This window comes from Bos javanicus, chromosome 3, assembly GCF_032452875.1.
Source record: "Bos javanicus breed banteng chromosome 3, ARS-OSU_banteng_1.0, whole genome shotgun sequence".
Taxonomy (NCBI): Eukaryota; Metazoa; Chordata; class Mammalia; order Artiodactyla; family Bovidae; genus Bos; species Bos javanicus.
Window position 1 is genome coordinate 120,449,770 of NC_083870.1, and position 14,814 is coordinate 120,464,583.

Sequence of the window (14,814 nt, forward strand, 5' to 3'; positions counted from 1 at the left end):
GCCTGCGACGCTGAGGAGAGTCCTGGCAGGGGCGAGGGTGCCCGTGACAGTGAGGAGAGCCCTGGCAGGGGCGAGGGCGCCCGCGACAGTGAGGAGAGTCCTTGCGTGGGAGCAGGGGTAAACTCATGTAAAGGCTGGTCTACACCCTCCCTATCAAAACTTCTAAATGAACCTTAAAAGGATAAAGTTTATTTACAAATGATTTAACTACTTGTTAGGACAAAGCCTATGACTTATTAAAGAAGGACGTCGATGTCTAGACATCTGCAGTATAACTCACAGTGCTGAGCATCCTGCAAAAAGTTGTTGGATCTGCAGAGAAGGGAGAAGAAAGTAGCCCGTAACCAGGAGAGAGATCAAGCAGTGGAAATAGATCCAGAAAAGAAGAAAATGGAACTTGTAAAGATTAAAATATATACAGCACCTGAGATGAAAAATTTTTTGACGGGCTTAACCGATGGGCAGAAGAAAGGGGGTAATGGAAAGCATCCAAAGAACCCAGCAGAGTAAATACAAAAGTGCACCAGGACCCAGGGTCAGAAGGTGAGAACCACTGATAGATGGGACAGTCTCACAGGTAGCCAGAAAAAGGAAAACCAGCACACACAGAGGACCAGAGATAAGAGAGGCCACTGACGGCTCGTCGGGAGTGATGGAAGCCCTGCAGGAGGGCGGCTTAAAGTTCCTAAAACAGCCGAGAGTTCTGTGTTCATCAAAAATCACCCTTAAAAGTGGAAGCTGGAAAGAGAAGATAAAGACGTTTTCTTGTAAACTAGTGGAAGGAGTTGATGAGTATCAGACTACATCATAAGAAAGATGATGTAGTTTCCGGTTGGTGGAGGAAGGGGAGCGCTGGGAATGATAGCTGGGGTTGGTAAGTAGAGGACTATGTGCTTTTTGTTTCTTTCAGAGATAATCGATAGTGTGAAACGTGCACGGGTCAGATGAGCAGGATCACACAGCGGGCAGGGAGTGGATAAAAGCGTGCGCCTGTGAGCTTCCACGATGGGTGAGGTGACAGAAAGTGCTCAAAAGGGAGACTCTGAGTTAACCGTGCATGGTGTGAACGTCAGAGCAGCCACTGGAAAAATGAAGATCTGGCTGGCAGCCAGTAGGTTTGTTAAAACAGAATGTAAACAAGTATTTAGTCCAAAAGAGAGTGGAGAAGGATGAACGCTAGATGAGACGAAGCAGGGCGGCATGTGCACGTGGACGGCGAGTGAGAGGCAGGGCCGCAGGCGGAGTCCCGCGGCCCGGGAAGGCCCTTGTGTGCAGAAACGAGCAAGACATAAAGGAACGGGGCCTTACCACACACGCCCCAATCGCAAGAAAGCTGAGGTGCCTGCGTTCCTGTCGGACAAAGCAGACTCTAAGTCTGCCCCCGAGTAATCCCAGACATGAGGAACGTCATATCCTAATGAGAAAGGGGTCTGTTCAGAACGGCACCATCTTAAATAAGCCTGATGCAGGATCTGATGAGAGAGATACCAACAAGAGTTTCCAACACTCCTCACAGTAACTGAGGAAGCAAATAGAAAGTCTGTCATGTAGAATGTTTAAATTGTACATCAAACTGTGGCGCAGCTGCCAGGAGTGCTGAACAGCTGCAGGGCAGACATTCTTTGAATGCACATGGAACGTTCCGCAGAGACGCTCTCGTGGTGAGAGCGTCAGGCCAAGCGCTGCCCCGTTACAGATGACTAGAGAAGTAGACTGACTCCCTCAGGAGTGTGGACTTGACACCTTCCTGAGGTGGTCGCAGGTCCTGCGTATGGAATGGCTTATTGCAGTCAGTCCAGTGTGACGCGGCATATGCGTCTTCTTCAGCGGTCACGCTGTGCGGCCACGCAGCTTGTGGGGAAGCGGGCCCACCCAGAGCCTTCCTCTACTGCGCAGTAGAACAGTAGCGAGAACCACCTGCGTTTACGCGTGAAGTGGCTAAGACGGCAGAAGCACCACACCAGACAGCGCCTGAGCCCGAGGTGGGAAGTGGGCCTCGGCCGGGTACAGCTCGCGTGTTGCTGTGAGGAGGGGTGCTGCCTGCGGCCCCGGGAAGCGGCTGGGCTGGGGCCGTGGGAGCGCTCCTCAGGCTGGTTCTGCTGGCTGGACTTGGTTTCTCATCACCCGTAAGAAATTGTGAGGTTTGTATTGTGTCGAAATTGTTCCCTAATATATCTGTTGTGTTGGAACAGATTGTCAGTTTCAAAGCAAATGTCATATAGCAAGACTGACTGTACTTCCTAAACAAAGGGGCTTTATCGCGGGAATGCGTGGTTTAACATGGGAAGGTAGGTGCTGGTTCTGAAGGGGAAATACCTGTAGTTAGCAGCACTCTTACTGATAAAAAACTGAGAGAAGGAAGTAAACTCTCCTCAATTACAAATGACGTATTTGTGTATATTAAAATCATAAGAAAACTACATAGTTACTAGATCAAAATAGTTTAGCAAGGTTGCAGGTTCCCAGTGAGTATACAAAAATCAGCTTTATTTCTTATGTTACCAACAAGTAGTTTAACAACAAACTTAAAAATATAATATCAAAGATAATTACATTAAAAAATATTTTTAAAAGACAGTACCATTTACAGTAACAAAAGAGGTACATGCTGCTGCTGCTAAGTCGCTTCAGTTGTGTCCAACCTGTGCGACCCCATAGACGGCAGCCCACCAGGCTCCCCGTCCCTGGGATTCTCCAGGCAAGAACACTGGAGTGGGCTGCCACTTCCTTCTCCAACACGCTGCTTAGGGATGATTTAACAGAGCGTGTGAAGAGCTACACTGACAGTGTGAAAGCGCTGCTGGGAGGAACTGGGGAGGCTGAGGAGGTGTGGACCCTCAGCCCTGCCCTGCTGTGCTGGGCTCTGCGGGTGTCCACCCTCCCCAGATGCATCCGTAGTCAGTACAGTCCCAGCCAAATTTGCAGCAACTTTTGACAACAGGAATGAGCCATTTGACTCTGAAATGCAATTGTAAATGAGAGGGCCCGGAGCATGACAGAGACCATCTGGCTTCCAGCAGCATCCGCACAGCGTGCAGGGCAGGCTCAGGTGCTCAGCTCCCAGTGGACACAGCGCCAGGGTCATTTGGTGTGGGGACAGGTTAATCTTTTTCACAAATAGTGCTGTAACAACTGCATGATTGGGAGAAAATGAACTCCAACCTCTCCTTCATACTGAACATCACCTATTCAGTCAAAACGAGTTGTTGACCTAGTTGGAAAGCTATAAAAAGTCTAGACGAAAACAAGTCTAAAAACAAAGTCTAAAAAAAACAGCTTTAAAAAGGTTTATGACTTTGGAGTAGCAGATTGCTGAGGACATGAGGAACACTATCACAAAAGGAGCTGATACATTGTGCTTCATTCAAGATTTGCTTTCCTCAAAGGGCACGGATAAGAAAGTGGGTCATAGACCGAGAAAGCGCTGGTAGCATACGTGACACAGGACTCGTATCTGGAATATAAAAGACTCCCGCAGGCTCAGCAAGAAGGAAGACAAGTGGCCCCGTTGCAGAGTCAAAGGGGTGAACAGACGCTTCACGGGGAATAAGCAGATGGCCAGCGAACGCACGAGGGTGTCGTCTTCTTGGGTCTTCAGGGAAGCGCCCCTAAAACCACAATTGGCTGGTCCCGCGCGCCCACCAGACGGCCCGGCTGCTGCGCTGGGCGGGCGGTGGAGCAGCTGGAGCCGCCTCACTGCGGGCGCCGTGCTCAAGCGTGGGCTTTCTTCACAGCCGCGCACTCACAGGTGTGTGCCCGAGAGGACCGATGGCACATTACAGACTGGGTGAATGCTTGTGTCCGCTTCTCTGGACACACGCAGGCGTCTCTCCACACCATGCGGGTTGGAACATTGCTTGACAGTGCAGAGAAATGGGCTGCTAGTAGAGGTGGCGGCAACAAGCAGCCTCCAGAGCCAAGCGTGTGCTGTGCGCAAGCCGGACAGCGCAGTGCGTCCTGTGCATTGCGTTCAGGTGTGTGGGTGGCAATGGATTCATGCTGGCCCACACCTCGTGTGTGTGTCTCGTCTGCCCATCACCAGGTACCTATTACAGAAGCTTCCAGCAGAGGTGGAGATGCTAGTGAACGCAGAGCAGAGCAGGGCTGGGTGTGCTCAGAAATCAGCCCTGGGCGGCCTCGTCTGCTGAGCTAATGAGCAGGTTGTGGATGTCACCCAAAAACGATTCCAAGTGAAACAGTCACTTACACTCTAAAAGCTGAGACTCATGATTTAGAATCGGCCGTCTCCGCTCAGACGCCTTTGCTGAGTTGTCTTCTGGCCTGGGTCCCCTTTCAGCTGGATTACTCAGAGCCGTCGCCACTCACTTGGTAACAGGGTGGCTTTGTTTGTCCGTCACCTCCCCCGCTGGACTGCAGAGCCACGTGGGGCCAGGGACTCGCCGTTGTTTCCCCACATGCACCTGTGCAGGCGCTTGGAGAGGGCGTGGTGCATACTGGTCAAGGCCTTTGCACCTGTAGTGAATGGGCGTCGCTGGACACTTTATTAAAAGGGTAACTTACCACGAGAGCATGTATTTAGTCATATTCTTACTCTCTCATATTGGGAAAGGTTCAATATGTGATTCTGGTTTTGCCCCTTTAATGTTACTTCGCATCTATGAAAACTGCAGTCTAGTTGAAGTACAGTCCAAATTACATGTCTGCCAATTTCAGTCTAGTTAAAGTACAGTCCGAATTACATGTCTGCCAATTTCAGATTCAATTTTTTGTTCTTGATATTCCCAGAGGTAATTTTCAAATCAGATGTGTGCTCCTTCCTTGACTGTGCAGGACATAAGAGAGAGGTGGTGGAGCTGAGGTGCCCAGGGGCAGTCAGACCAGCACATGCCCAAGCAGGCCTTAGGTGACGACCTCCAGCAAGGCGATGGCGTCTGTCTGTTCTTCTTTGGAACATACATTTCAGTTTTTTGGTATCCTACATCTTCTTTGAAGTTTCAAATATTCAGAATACGTAGTTAGTGGTTGAAGAGGAATTTTTTTAATGTTTTTTTATTAAATTTATTTATTTTAATTGGAGGCTACTTTACAGTATTGAAGAGCAGTTTCTAACTCGCTAACTGCTTGAGGGAACATGTGCTGCCTGCTGTGGGGTGTGACACTACAGAGGAGCGGGAGGCTGCCTGCCCTGCCTGTGGAGGCCGCCAGTGTGGGGTCGGGGCGGGAGGGCGGGGTGTGGGGCTGTGAGGGAAACAGGAAGGGGGAGGGGGCCTGCTCCCGCCTTGCTGGCCGGCCGGTCACGTGACTCGTCACGTGACGGGAGTCTTGGGTGTCCCTGCATCCCCGCCCCACCCCCACAGCTCGGGAAGCTGGGTGCCTTTGACACTGTTGTGTCTGTTCAGCTTTCTGAAATGTGGTAAGTCTAAAAGTTAGCAGAGCCCATACCTAAAAATCTACAGTGCATTCTGTTTATCAAAAAATAAGGAGCCACCTCAAGTCCATTCCACACATTTGGCAAAAGGTCAGATGGAGTTGGGTTTCCCTTGTAGGTCAGTCAGTAAAGAATCTGCCTGCAATGCAGGAGACTCTGGTTTGATTCCTGCATCGGGAAGATCCCCTAGAGAAGGAATTGGCAACCCACCCCAGTATTCTTGTCTGGAAAATCTCACGGACAGAGGAGCCTGGAAGACTACAGTCCGTGGGGGTCACAGGGGTCGGACACGACTTAGCGAGTAAACCACCACATATGGAATTATGGTCTTATGATTTCTCCAGATTTCTCTGGATTCCAACTGAGGCCTTGTTCTGGACAGCAGCCCGAGCATGCAGGCTAGTGACCTCAGAGCCCCTGTTCCCATCAGTGGGACCAGGGGGCTTGTGCCAAATCCATTGTGGTCACACGGGATGCAGAGAAGGATGCTTGTGAGGTGCTTAGTCCAGGGCCAGGCCTCACGTCAGCACTCAGCAGGCTTGACTGTGTTGCGCAGGTAACGCCATGACATCACATTCCTTTTCATTTCAAGGTGAATCGGGGCTCGGAAAATCGACGCTCATCAACAGCCTCTTCTTGACCGACCTCTACCCAGAAAGAGTCATCCCTGGAGCTGCAGGTACGAAGTTCCCACACTGCAGTGACAGCTCAGTGTGGCCGGGACTGCAGCGCGAAGTCAGGATCTTGTGCCTCAGCCAAGCTGTTTGTTTCGTGTGACTCTGGACACAGGACACAGCTGTCGAGTAGGGAGAGGGGTGCTGTACCTGGTGCTTGGACGGCCCGTGGCCCGTCTCCCCCAGCTTGATTGCTTGATTATCTACAGGGTGTAATAGTTCCTGCCTGTGTTATATGTTTGATGAGGATCAGTGAAAATGTTTGCTCATGAAAAAACCTGCATACGGAGAAAGTTACTGTGGGCATAGGTATCATCTGACCCCTTTCCCTGGGGTGTGTGTCCAGCACTGACACTGGGCTTCATGAGGCCGCTGAGTGGGCTGTGAATCCATCAGCGTGGGCCCTCAGTCAATCAGTTCAGTCACTCAGTCGTGTCCAACTCTTTGCGACCCCATGAATTGCAGCATGCCAGGCCTCCCTGTCCATCACCAACTCCCAACGGAGTTCACTCAGTCTCACATCCATTGAGTCGGTGATGCCATCCAGCCATCTCATCTCTGTCGTCCTCTTCTCCTCCTGCCCCCAATCCGTCCCAGCATCAGAGTCTTTTCCAATGAGTCAACTCTTCGCATGAGGTGGCCAAAGTACTGGAGTTTCAGCTTTAGCATCATTCCTTCCAAAGAATACCCAGGGCTAATGTCCTTCAGAATGGACTGGTTGGATCTCCTTGCAGTCCAAGGGACTCTCAAGAGTCTTCTCCAACACCACAGTTCAAAAGCATCAATTCTGTGCTCAGCCTCCTTCACAGTCCAACTCTCACATCCATACATGACCACAGGAAAAACCATAGCCTTGACTAGATGGACCTTTGTTGGCAAAGTGAAGTCTAGGCCCGCACAATAGGGCTGCAGTCCCTGGATAGTCTTTAAATGATTCATTCATTGTTCTTCCTGTCCCAGGAAGAGAAGTTGCAATTTTCAATATTGACATTTTTTTACCTGGAAACAGCCCTTTAATCTCAGCTACAGTGTTTCTTTTACTGACCCTGGGATCATTTTTATACAATCTTCATGTTACCTTCTGAGAACTGTCCTTAAAGAGAAACAGCTACTTCTGAGTCACTTATTTAATAAGAAGAAAGTAACAAGGTTGCTTCTGTTTCAGAGAAAATTGAAAGAACCGTCCAGATTGAGGCTTCCACTGTTGAGATTGAAGAGCGCGGGGTGAAGCTGCGTCTGACGGTGGTGGACACCCCGGGCTATGGGGACGCCATCAACTGCAGGGACTGGTACGTCCCCAGGGCCCTCGGTGGTGAGGCTGTGCCCCTGCCAAGCGTGTCTCTGTGTGTTTCAGTCCGTCATGGTCACTCACGATTGCTGGGTTTGGGGTAGCTGTGTGTGACAGAATGATAAGACAATTTAAATCATTCTCACTATAGCGTTTTTAATGAGGAATTTCACAATGAATGAGTATTTTAAGAGCACTCTAGTGAGATCTAATATCACAAAGCCAACGAAACAGCAAATGCTAACATAAATAAAGCACCTTGATTTGGACCGTGGCTAGTGAACAAGATACCACGGTAGTCTTCCTCCTTTGCATATTCAAGAAGATGAGGTCTCTGAAGAGACTTGCTCCAGACCGAGTGTCTGTCGTTGGCTGCTTATTGGTGACTCTGCACAGTGAGGAAGCGAGGAGGTGGACTGTGAGTGCAGTCTGGGCCGTGCCGCCTGGAGAGAGCACCACGTCACCGTACAGCCTTTCTGGGTTCTAATCCCACAAACCCAAGGCAGCAGCTTTCCAGCACTCACGGGGAGAGGGCGGAGGGGCAGAGGGCTTCCCTTGTCTTTCTCCTTCTCCTGGGCTCCCTCCCTCCTGCAGCCACTGCTGCAGCTCACTTGTGGGAGTCCTGCTCCACTCCCTGCCCCCGCTCCTGTCTGTCTCCTGGCAGTCCGCTCAGGCTCTTTGTAACCTATTGCATCCGGGCTTTCGACCTTCAATACTTAGAGGAAATGATTCTCAGCAGTTTCCAAAAGCCACCATGTTGCCAAACCTAGGAGTCGGTTTTCCGTTTCCATCCTGCAGTTGGGTTGTTAAATCACATCTGCTAGAGGGGCAGGGGCTAGAGAAACCCGTTTGTCTTTGTAGTCAGGAGTGCTGCCTCTTGTAACCCGTGATGATTGGTATTTGTCTCTCAGCTTTAAAACCATCATCTGCTACATCGACGAGCAGTTCGAGCGGTACCTGCACGACGAGAGCGGCCTGAACAGGCGGCACATCATCGACAACAGGGTGCACTGCTGCTTCTACTTCATCTCCCCCTTCGGGCATGGGTGAGCGCCTGCGCCCCGGGCGCGCGCGCGAGGGCGGCCGCTGCGCCTGCGCCTTACAGTCCCCCACATGTGCATGATTCGCTGTGAGAGCTGAAGTGATTGAGAGAAAAATTTTTCCCTTAAACACGACTTTTAGACTGAAGCCACTGGATGTTGCGTTCATGAAGGCGATCCACAACAAGGTGAATATCGTGCCTGTCATCGCGAAAGCCGACACGCTCACCCTGAAGGAGCGGGAGCGCCTGAAGAAAAGGGTGCGTGCTGGGCTCCTGGGGGGCGGGCCTGGGAGGGGAGGGGAGGGGCCTCCCAGCAGGCCTGGGTTGGGGGGGGCGGGCCTGGGAGGGGAGGGGGCACCGAGCAGGCCTGGGGGGGGCGGGGGGCGGGCCTGGGAGGGGAGGGGAGGGGCCTCCCAGCAGGCCTCCCTGGTGCTGGTGCTGCCAGCATCAGCGCATATCTGTGTCTCACCGTCGTGTAAGCTTAGGAGGAAATCGATGTGCACTGTACTTTGAAAGAGCCTGTGTTTTCCTCAAACACAGTTGGTAACTGTCTGACTCTCTGGAGCCTGGGTGTGGGCCTCCCCGCGCCTGGGCCGGCTCTGGACCCTTGCCGTGTTTAGGGTAGCTGTCTTCTGAGGCGTGGGGCACGGCGCCCCGTCTCAGGCTGCCTTCGCCCGGTCGCTGGTCCGATTCTCTTCCAGGCACTTGAACCCCGTTGCTGTATTTTTCCGGGTTTGAGAGCCTTGCTGCTCGACTGCGTTTTTACCTACTCGTAGATACTGCTGTATTTTTAGACGCTGATTACCGTGTTGTAAAAGATTTCACCTGCTGTGACCTTTCTGGTTTTGTGTTTCTCCTGATGTCTTCTGTCAGCCTTCTCCTTTATTGTCATAAATGCTGCCAGTTTTTTAAAAAACATGCAGGCCCTTGGAAGAGCACCTGAGAACTCGGGCACTTTTGTCCCTGACAGGAAACAGTTGAGCAGCTCATACTTATGGGGACTTCACCTTAATAGGGGTACATTTCAGACATGCAGTGGAGAGAGCTGTCAGGGTTAGAATGCTCTGTATCCATCTCTGATTACGTGTACAGAGCTCATAGGTCTTGATCTCAGAGTCTGAAATGAAATGAAATCCTGGGCCTTTCCTCTTATCTGGCTTCTCTCCTGTGCCTGTCTACATGCTCCTTTCCTCATCTAAGAACATCTGTCCCCAGACCTCTGTCCGCCCCTCCCTCCCTCTCAGAACGATCCCGTGGTTCTTGTCGTACCCAGACTGAGCACGCGCGGTTAGTGTTGATCTGTCGCTTTCTTACTCCTCTCTTCCAGTTCTGGGTGGCCTAGTTACTAGCTTTGCTCTGTCCTCGTCCCCAGTGTAAGCCTTGTCTTGCAGGGCAGGGGACAGAGCAGCTTCCTGCTCCCTGCTCAGCTTCTCCATCTCAGCAGGGAGGGAGTGAGCAGTCCTGAGCAGACCAAGGTCAGCTTGCCAGGGCCAGGATGCAGGGAGGGCTTTTTCTTAGATCATGACATAGTGTGGACAGTGAATTCATCCGAGATCTTTGACCACGCGAGACCCTAGTCACATTAAGGAGGAGCAAGTTTGGGAGCAGGTTTGAAGCAGAGCTGCTTCCTGCTGCCTTGGCCTGTCTTTTCTCTTCCGTTGAGGGCCCAGATTCTAGCGTGAGGGTAAGCAGAGGGCCAGCCTGCCCCAGACGTGGTGGAGTGCCCAGCACGTGTAGGGGCTTGGGGGCTGGGTTTCTGGTAGACTGACGGGTGAATGCATGCTAGTTCCACTCCAGCCCAGTTTTTTCCCGTCTAGGCAACTCTGCCACTTGGTTCAGCACGCTTGGCCTATTAGATGAAATCGAGACCCTCGATCCCTTCCTGACATTGGGGAGCTGTCCACTTGTCAGCCCCAGTCACACTCGGCCCTGCCTCCCAGCCCTCCTGGATTCCTTGTTGCCCTCTGGCCACTGGCAGGTGTCCCCCTGGCCCCTCCTGGCCCTGCCGAGCGGCCCCTTGCTGGCCTGCTTGTGTGCAGTGCCCTCTGCGGCTGCTCGGGGACAGCCGTTGGTCCGTGGCCTCGGCAGGGCCGGGGGGGTGCATTCCTGTTGTTATTCTGGCTGGAGGACCCCTTGGAGTGCACGCCAGCCTTTTGAGTGGTTTGTAAGATCATTTGAAAATGGTTTTAATTTGGGAGAATGGCATTGAAACATGTAAAATATCATGTATGAAACGAAAGGAAAAAAAAATGGTTTTAATCAGTAGGATTCCTTACTGAGACTTGGATAGTTCTGGTGTGTTTCTAATATGACGGGTCACACTTGACTGAAACAGTCAGCACACAGTTTGCTACAGTTGCTCCTGGCGTGGTCATTCTTTCAGATTCTGGATGAAATTGAGGAACATAACATCAAAATCTATCACTTACCTGACGCAGAGTCCGATGAAGATGAAGATTTTAAAGAGCAGACTCGACTTCTCAAGGTGGGTGCCGTGCCCGCGGACGCACAGGGTTGGTCACTCCGCCTTCCTGTGGCTGTTGCTATTTAGTCACTAAGTTGGGTCCAGCTCTTTGTGACCCCTTGGACTGTAGCCCACCAGACTCCTCTGTCCTTGGGATTTCCCAGACAAGATACTGGAGTGGGTGGCCGCTTCCTCCTCCAGGGGATCTTCCCGACCCCGGGGTTGAACCCGGGTCTGCTGCATTGACGGGCAGATTCTTTACTGCTGGTGCCACCCGGGAAGCCCCGCTTCTTGCAGTCAGTGTATTTAACTTGGAAAGAGCTGGTGAGGGCCAGGTGTCTAGAGGCTTGGCCTCTGGGGTTGCCCGGGCAGGTGCAGTTACGCTGGTGCTGTTGCTTCCGGCACGTTTTGGCACAGCTGTCTCCTGCCGCCACCTGCGAGTGGGATGTGCGCCTACGCTTTTGCAGTGAGCCCTGTGGTCGGCGGCAGTGTGCACGTTCTCTGCTCATGTCCCTGTTTGCAGTGAAAGTTGGGGTTCCCCGTGTAGAGCCAGTCTACCCCGTGTGTCTCCTTCTAGGCCAGCATCCCTTTCTCTGTGGTTGGATCCAATCAGCTGATTGAAGCCAAAGGCAAGAAGGTCAGAGGCCGCCTCTACCCTTGGGGCGTCGTGGAGGTGGAGAACCCGGAGCACAACGACTTTCTGAAGCTGAGGACGATGCTCATGTGAGTCCCGTCTCCCTGTGGTGGTGCCCGGCCGGGAAAGCGGGGCTTCCAAGCGGGGCTTCCCTGCACCCCTGCAGCGGGCGGTCCAGCTCCGTGCAGAGGCCCGCCCGCTTCTGGCTGCCGCAGACTGGTCTCTCCCGCTGGGGCCTGTGCTCCTCCTCAGGCTTGGACACCCTGATGGTTTTTTCTGCAGGTGACCGTGACAGGCTCCCTCTGGTATAAAGGTTAAGCTTGCAGAGTCACGAACGTCTGAACTGAGTGTTCTCATAAGTCCCTTCAGAGGAGCGTGTTCTGTTTTAGGCAGCGCTCCCCTTGGTGGCTCTCCTAGTGGCTCTTCCTCTGACCATGGGCGGTGGTCTCCTGTGGGAGGTGCCCCGGGTCTCGTTCCTGGCGTGTGCTGCGTGTGCATGACCAGGTGCCCCCCCGCGAGTGGCAGGCGCGTGTCGCCCAACCCCGGTGCATCTCTTGTCTTGCAGCACTCACATGCAGGATCTCCAGGAGGTGACCCAGGACCTGCACTATGAGAACTTCCGGTCCGAGAGGCTCAAGAGAGGCGGCAGGTCATTGCCCAAGCCGTGCCATCCCCTCTGCTCCTGTGCCCAGCTCAGCTGGCCGCCAGCATCAGCGTTCGGTGTCCTGCCTAGAGCTATCTCCACACACTTGTTGCTAGTTTAATCGCTCGTGGGGCCGGGTGTGTTTTTGATCCGTTTTGCCTGTTGAAAGGCGTCTCTAATCGTTTATATCAAGAACAGTTGTAGTAGAAAGGCCGCAGACTTGTGTTGGGTCCTTTTTCCATACAAGGTCCTTTGTACCCACGTATGAGGTGCACTTTGGAGATCACTTTAGGTGTTGTTAATTTGGGGACCAGAGGTTAAGAAGGGATTTAGAGGCAGCAAGACCATGCTGTCCGAGGACCGTCAGGCTGTGGTGCCATGCAGCAGCCATGTCAAGCTGCGTCTGTGGGCTCAGAGGCCTCCACGCCCGCTTCTCTGCCTGGACATTTACAACGTGTTCCTTTTACAGTATGATGGCTATAGTCTTTGTTCAGAACTTATCTTAGAAACCTACTCTTCAGATAAAATCTGCCATTTTTTGAGTAAAGTTGGAAGTGTTACATCCACCCACCCCCCCAGCTTAGAGTAAGAACAATATCTTGAATTTTCCATTTTGTGTTTTCTTTTTGATCATTTTTTCTTTTCTTATTCATTCATGTTGTTAGTCCGAAAAATAGTAAGTTTATATGATTTCCAATAGATTTTTCTCAGAAATTGTATTTCTGAGAAGTTGTAAAGTGAAATTTTACTACTTTGGGTATCTCTCATCAGAAATGACCAGCCGTAATTTGTCGTAATGTTATACTTGTAATTTCTTTCAACTCTTAGGAAAGTAGAAAATGAGGACATGAATAAAGACCAGATACTGCTGGAGAAGGAAGCTGAGGTAAGTAGAAAAGTATTGTAGTTTTTAATCTTCAATAGCAAGTTAATGGGAAAAGTTGGAAATAGAGTTTAGTGACATGGCTGATTTGTATAAGGTTTAAAAATCAGTAGTTTTCATATACACAGACAATGAAAATATAACGACAGAAATTGTCAATCACTGTCATTAAGAGAAATTTAAGGAATACGTATGACTTACACAGGGGATGAAACTAGAGAAAGCTGCCCTGAGAAGTGCGTTCAGAGTTTGAACCGACAGGAAGCTCTAGGAGGCAGGGTGCAGGCGAGGACCTCGGTCTCTAGCGCAGCGCACTCCCTGCAGAGCCTGTCTGCCGAGTCCCCTGAGAGCCCGTGACGGGGCGACTGCCGTCCTGGAGAGCGGCCGGGTGTGGAGGCGCAGGGCGCTTGTGAGGGGACGGGGACAGTCACTGCGGGAGCAGCTGGGCCTCGGGCCCCTCGAGGGCAGCCCCCACGGCAGGGCAGCAGCTGTTTCCCGCCTCTCTAGGTCAAACTCTCTCATGCTGTCTTTCCTTTCTTATTTCTTCTGTTTCTTGGTCATTTTATTTTTCATTTGAATGGCCTTTTCTTATTGTGTGCTCGGTGTTCTGTTGAGACCTTGGTCCTTTCACTGGCTCGTCAGAGTCGGCGAGGGTCAGCTCGTGGGGCCGCAGTCACGGCCCCGTGAGGGCCCCGGGCTCATATGCCCCTCTCGTGTCCGCAGCTCCGCCGCATGCAGGAGATGATTGCGCGGATGCAGGCGCAGATGCAGCTGCAGCTGCAGGGCGGCGACGGCGACAGCGGGGTCCACGGGCAGCACGTGTGAGGTGAGGCCCGGCCTGGGGAGCGGCCCCGGCCCCGAGGGGAGGGCGGCTCCCGGGAGACCGCTTCCCACCCCCGTCCAGCGAGGGCGGCCGTGTTCTCGCAGCTTCCCAGCCTGGAAGCGTGGTCCGCAGCTGGAGTGGGAAGCCGAGCCGGTCCTTCCTGTGTAGGGAAGAAGGCCGCTCTTCCCTCCTGTGTCTCCTCCCACCTGGGACACCTCACTCCTGCTCCCAGATGCATGCAAGTCCCCACGCCTGCCACCTGGAGCTCACGTCCAACCCTGCAGGATGGGGCTCAGTCCCAGACTGGGCACCAGTCTGCCCCCACTTCAGATGCCAGTCACAAGTTGAGGTTGTCAACTGCACTCTGACGGACTGGCAGAGGGTAGAGGTTCCAATGCCCACACCCCTACAGGAAAACGTCCGACTTCCTAGATCACATTTATTGAGGGTAAAATACAGTACACAGACGACGAGCCCTACAGGGTGAGGCCCGAGACGAGTGCAGAACTTCTGTCCCCGAGGAGCTGGGTCTGTCACCTTCCTGGTGGGGTGGATTCACCCCCGAAAACTCTCTAGACTCCTACTTTAGAGATTTAATATCTCGACAATGGAAGAAAAATTGTATATTAAAGTAGCTTTTGTTGGTTATACAATTTGAAATTGATTAAGGCTCAAAGTATCTTTACAGAGAGAATTTTTTCCAATAAAAGCTTTCCTGTGTTTCTCGCTGAGCCGCGTGGACCGCTAATGAGAAAACAGGAAGCTCCAGGAGCCAAGCACCCGCCTCCCATGAGCTGCTGAGCGGCAGTGACACTCTCACTGCCAGGTTGGGTGGCGTGACCGTGTGCAGCGTGCAGCTCCCGTGTGAGGCCCTAACGGACCCAGCTTGGCTCTCCTCCAGGGTCTGTTCTCAGAGGTGCACCCGAGTTTTTTAGCAGTTTTCACTCGAATCCGTTGAGGAATGGGACAACTCT

At 52.3% G+C, this 14,814-nt stretch overlaps 1 protein-coding gene across 3 annotated transcripts in view; it reads left to right on the plus strand.

Annotated features, from left to right (window-relative positions):
- Nucleotides 1-14,814, plus strand: part of SEPTIN2 (septin 2) — a 29,278-nt gene that overhangs the window by 11,333 nt on the left and 3,131 nt on the right. For all 3 annotated transcript variants that reach the window (XM_061412936.1, XM_061412935.1, XM_061412934.1), the window contains exons 4-12: nt 5,982-6,068; nt 7,229-7,352; nt 8,263-8,397; nt 8,534-8,651; nt 10,777-10,878; nt 11,435-11,580; nt 12,057-12,140; nt 12,963-13,020; nt 13,741-13,843. In XM_061412936.1, the coding sequence (XP_061268920.1) occupies nt 5,982-6,068; nt 7,229-7,352; nt 8,263-8,397; nt 8,534-8,651; nt 10,777-10,878; nt 11,435-11,580; nt 12,057-12,140; nt 12,963-13,020; nt 13,741-13,842 (956 nt within the window). In that variant the 3' untranslated portion in view covers nt 13,843. The remainder of the gene's footprint in view (nt 1-5,981; nt 6,069-7,228; nt 7,353-8,262; nt 8,398-8,533; nt 8,652-10,776; nt 10,879-11,434; nt 11,581-12,056; nt 12,141-12,962; nt 13,021-13,740; nt 13,844-14,814) is intronic.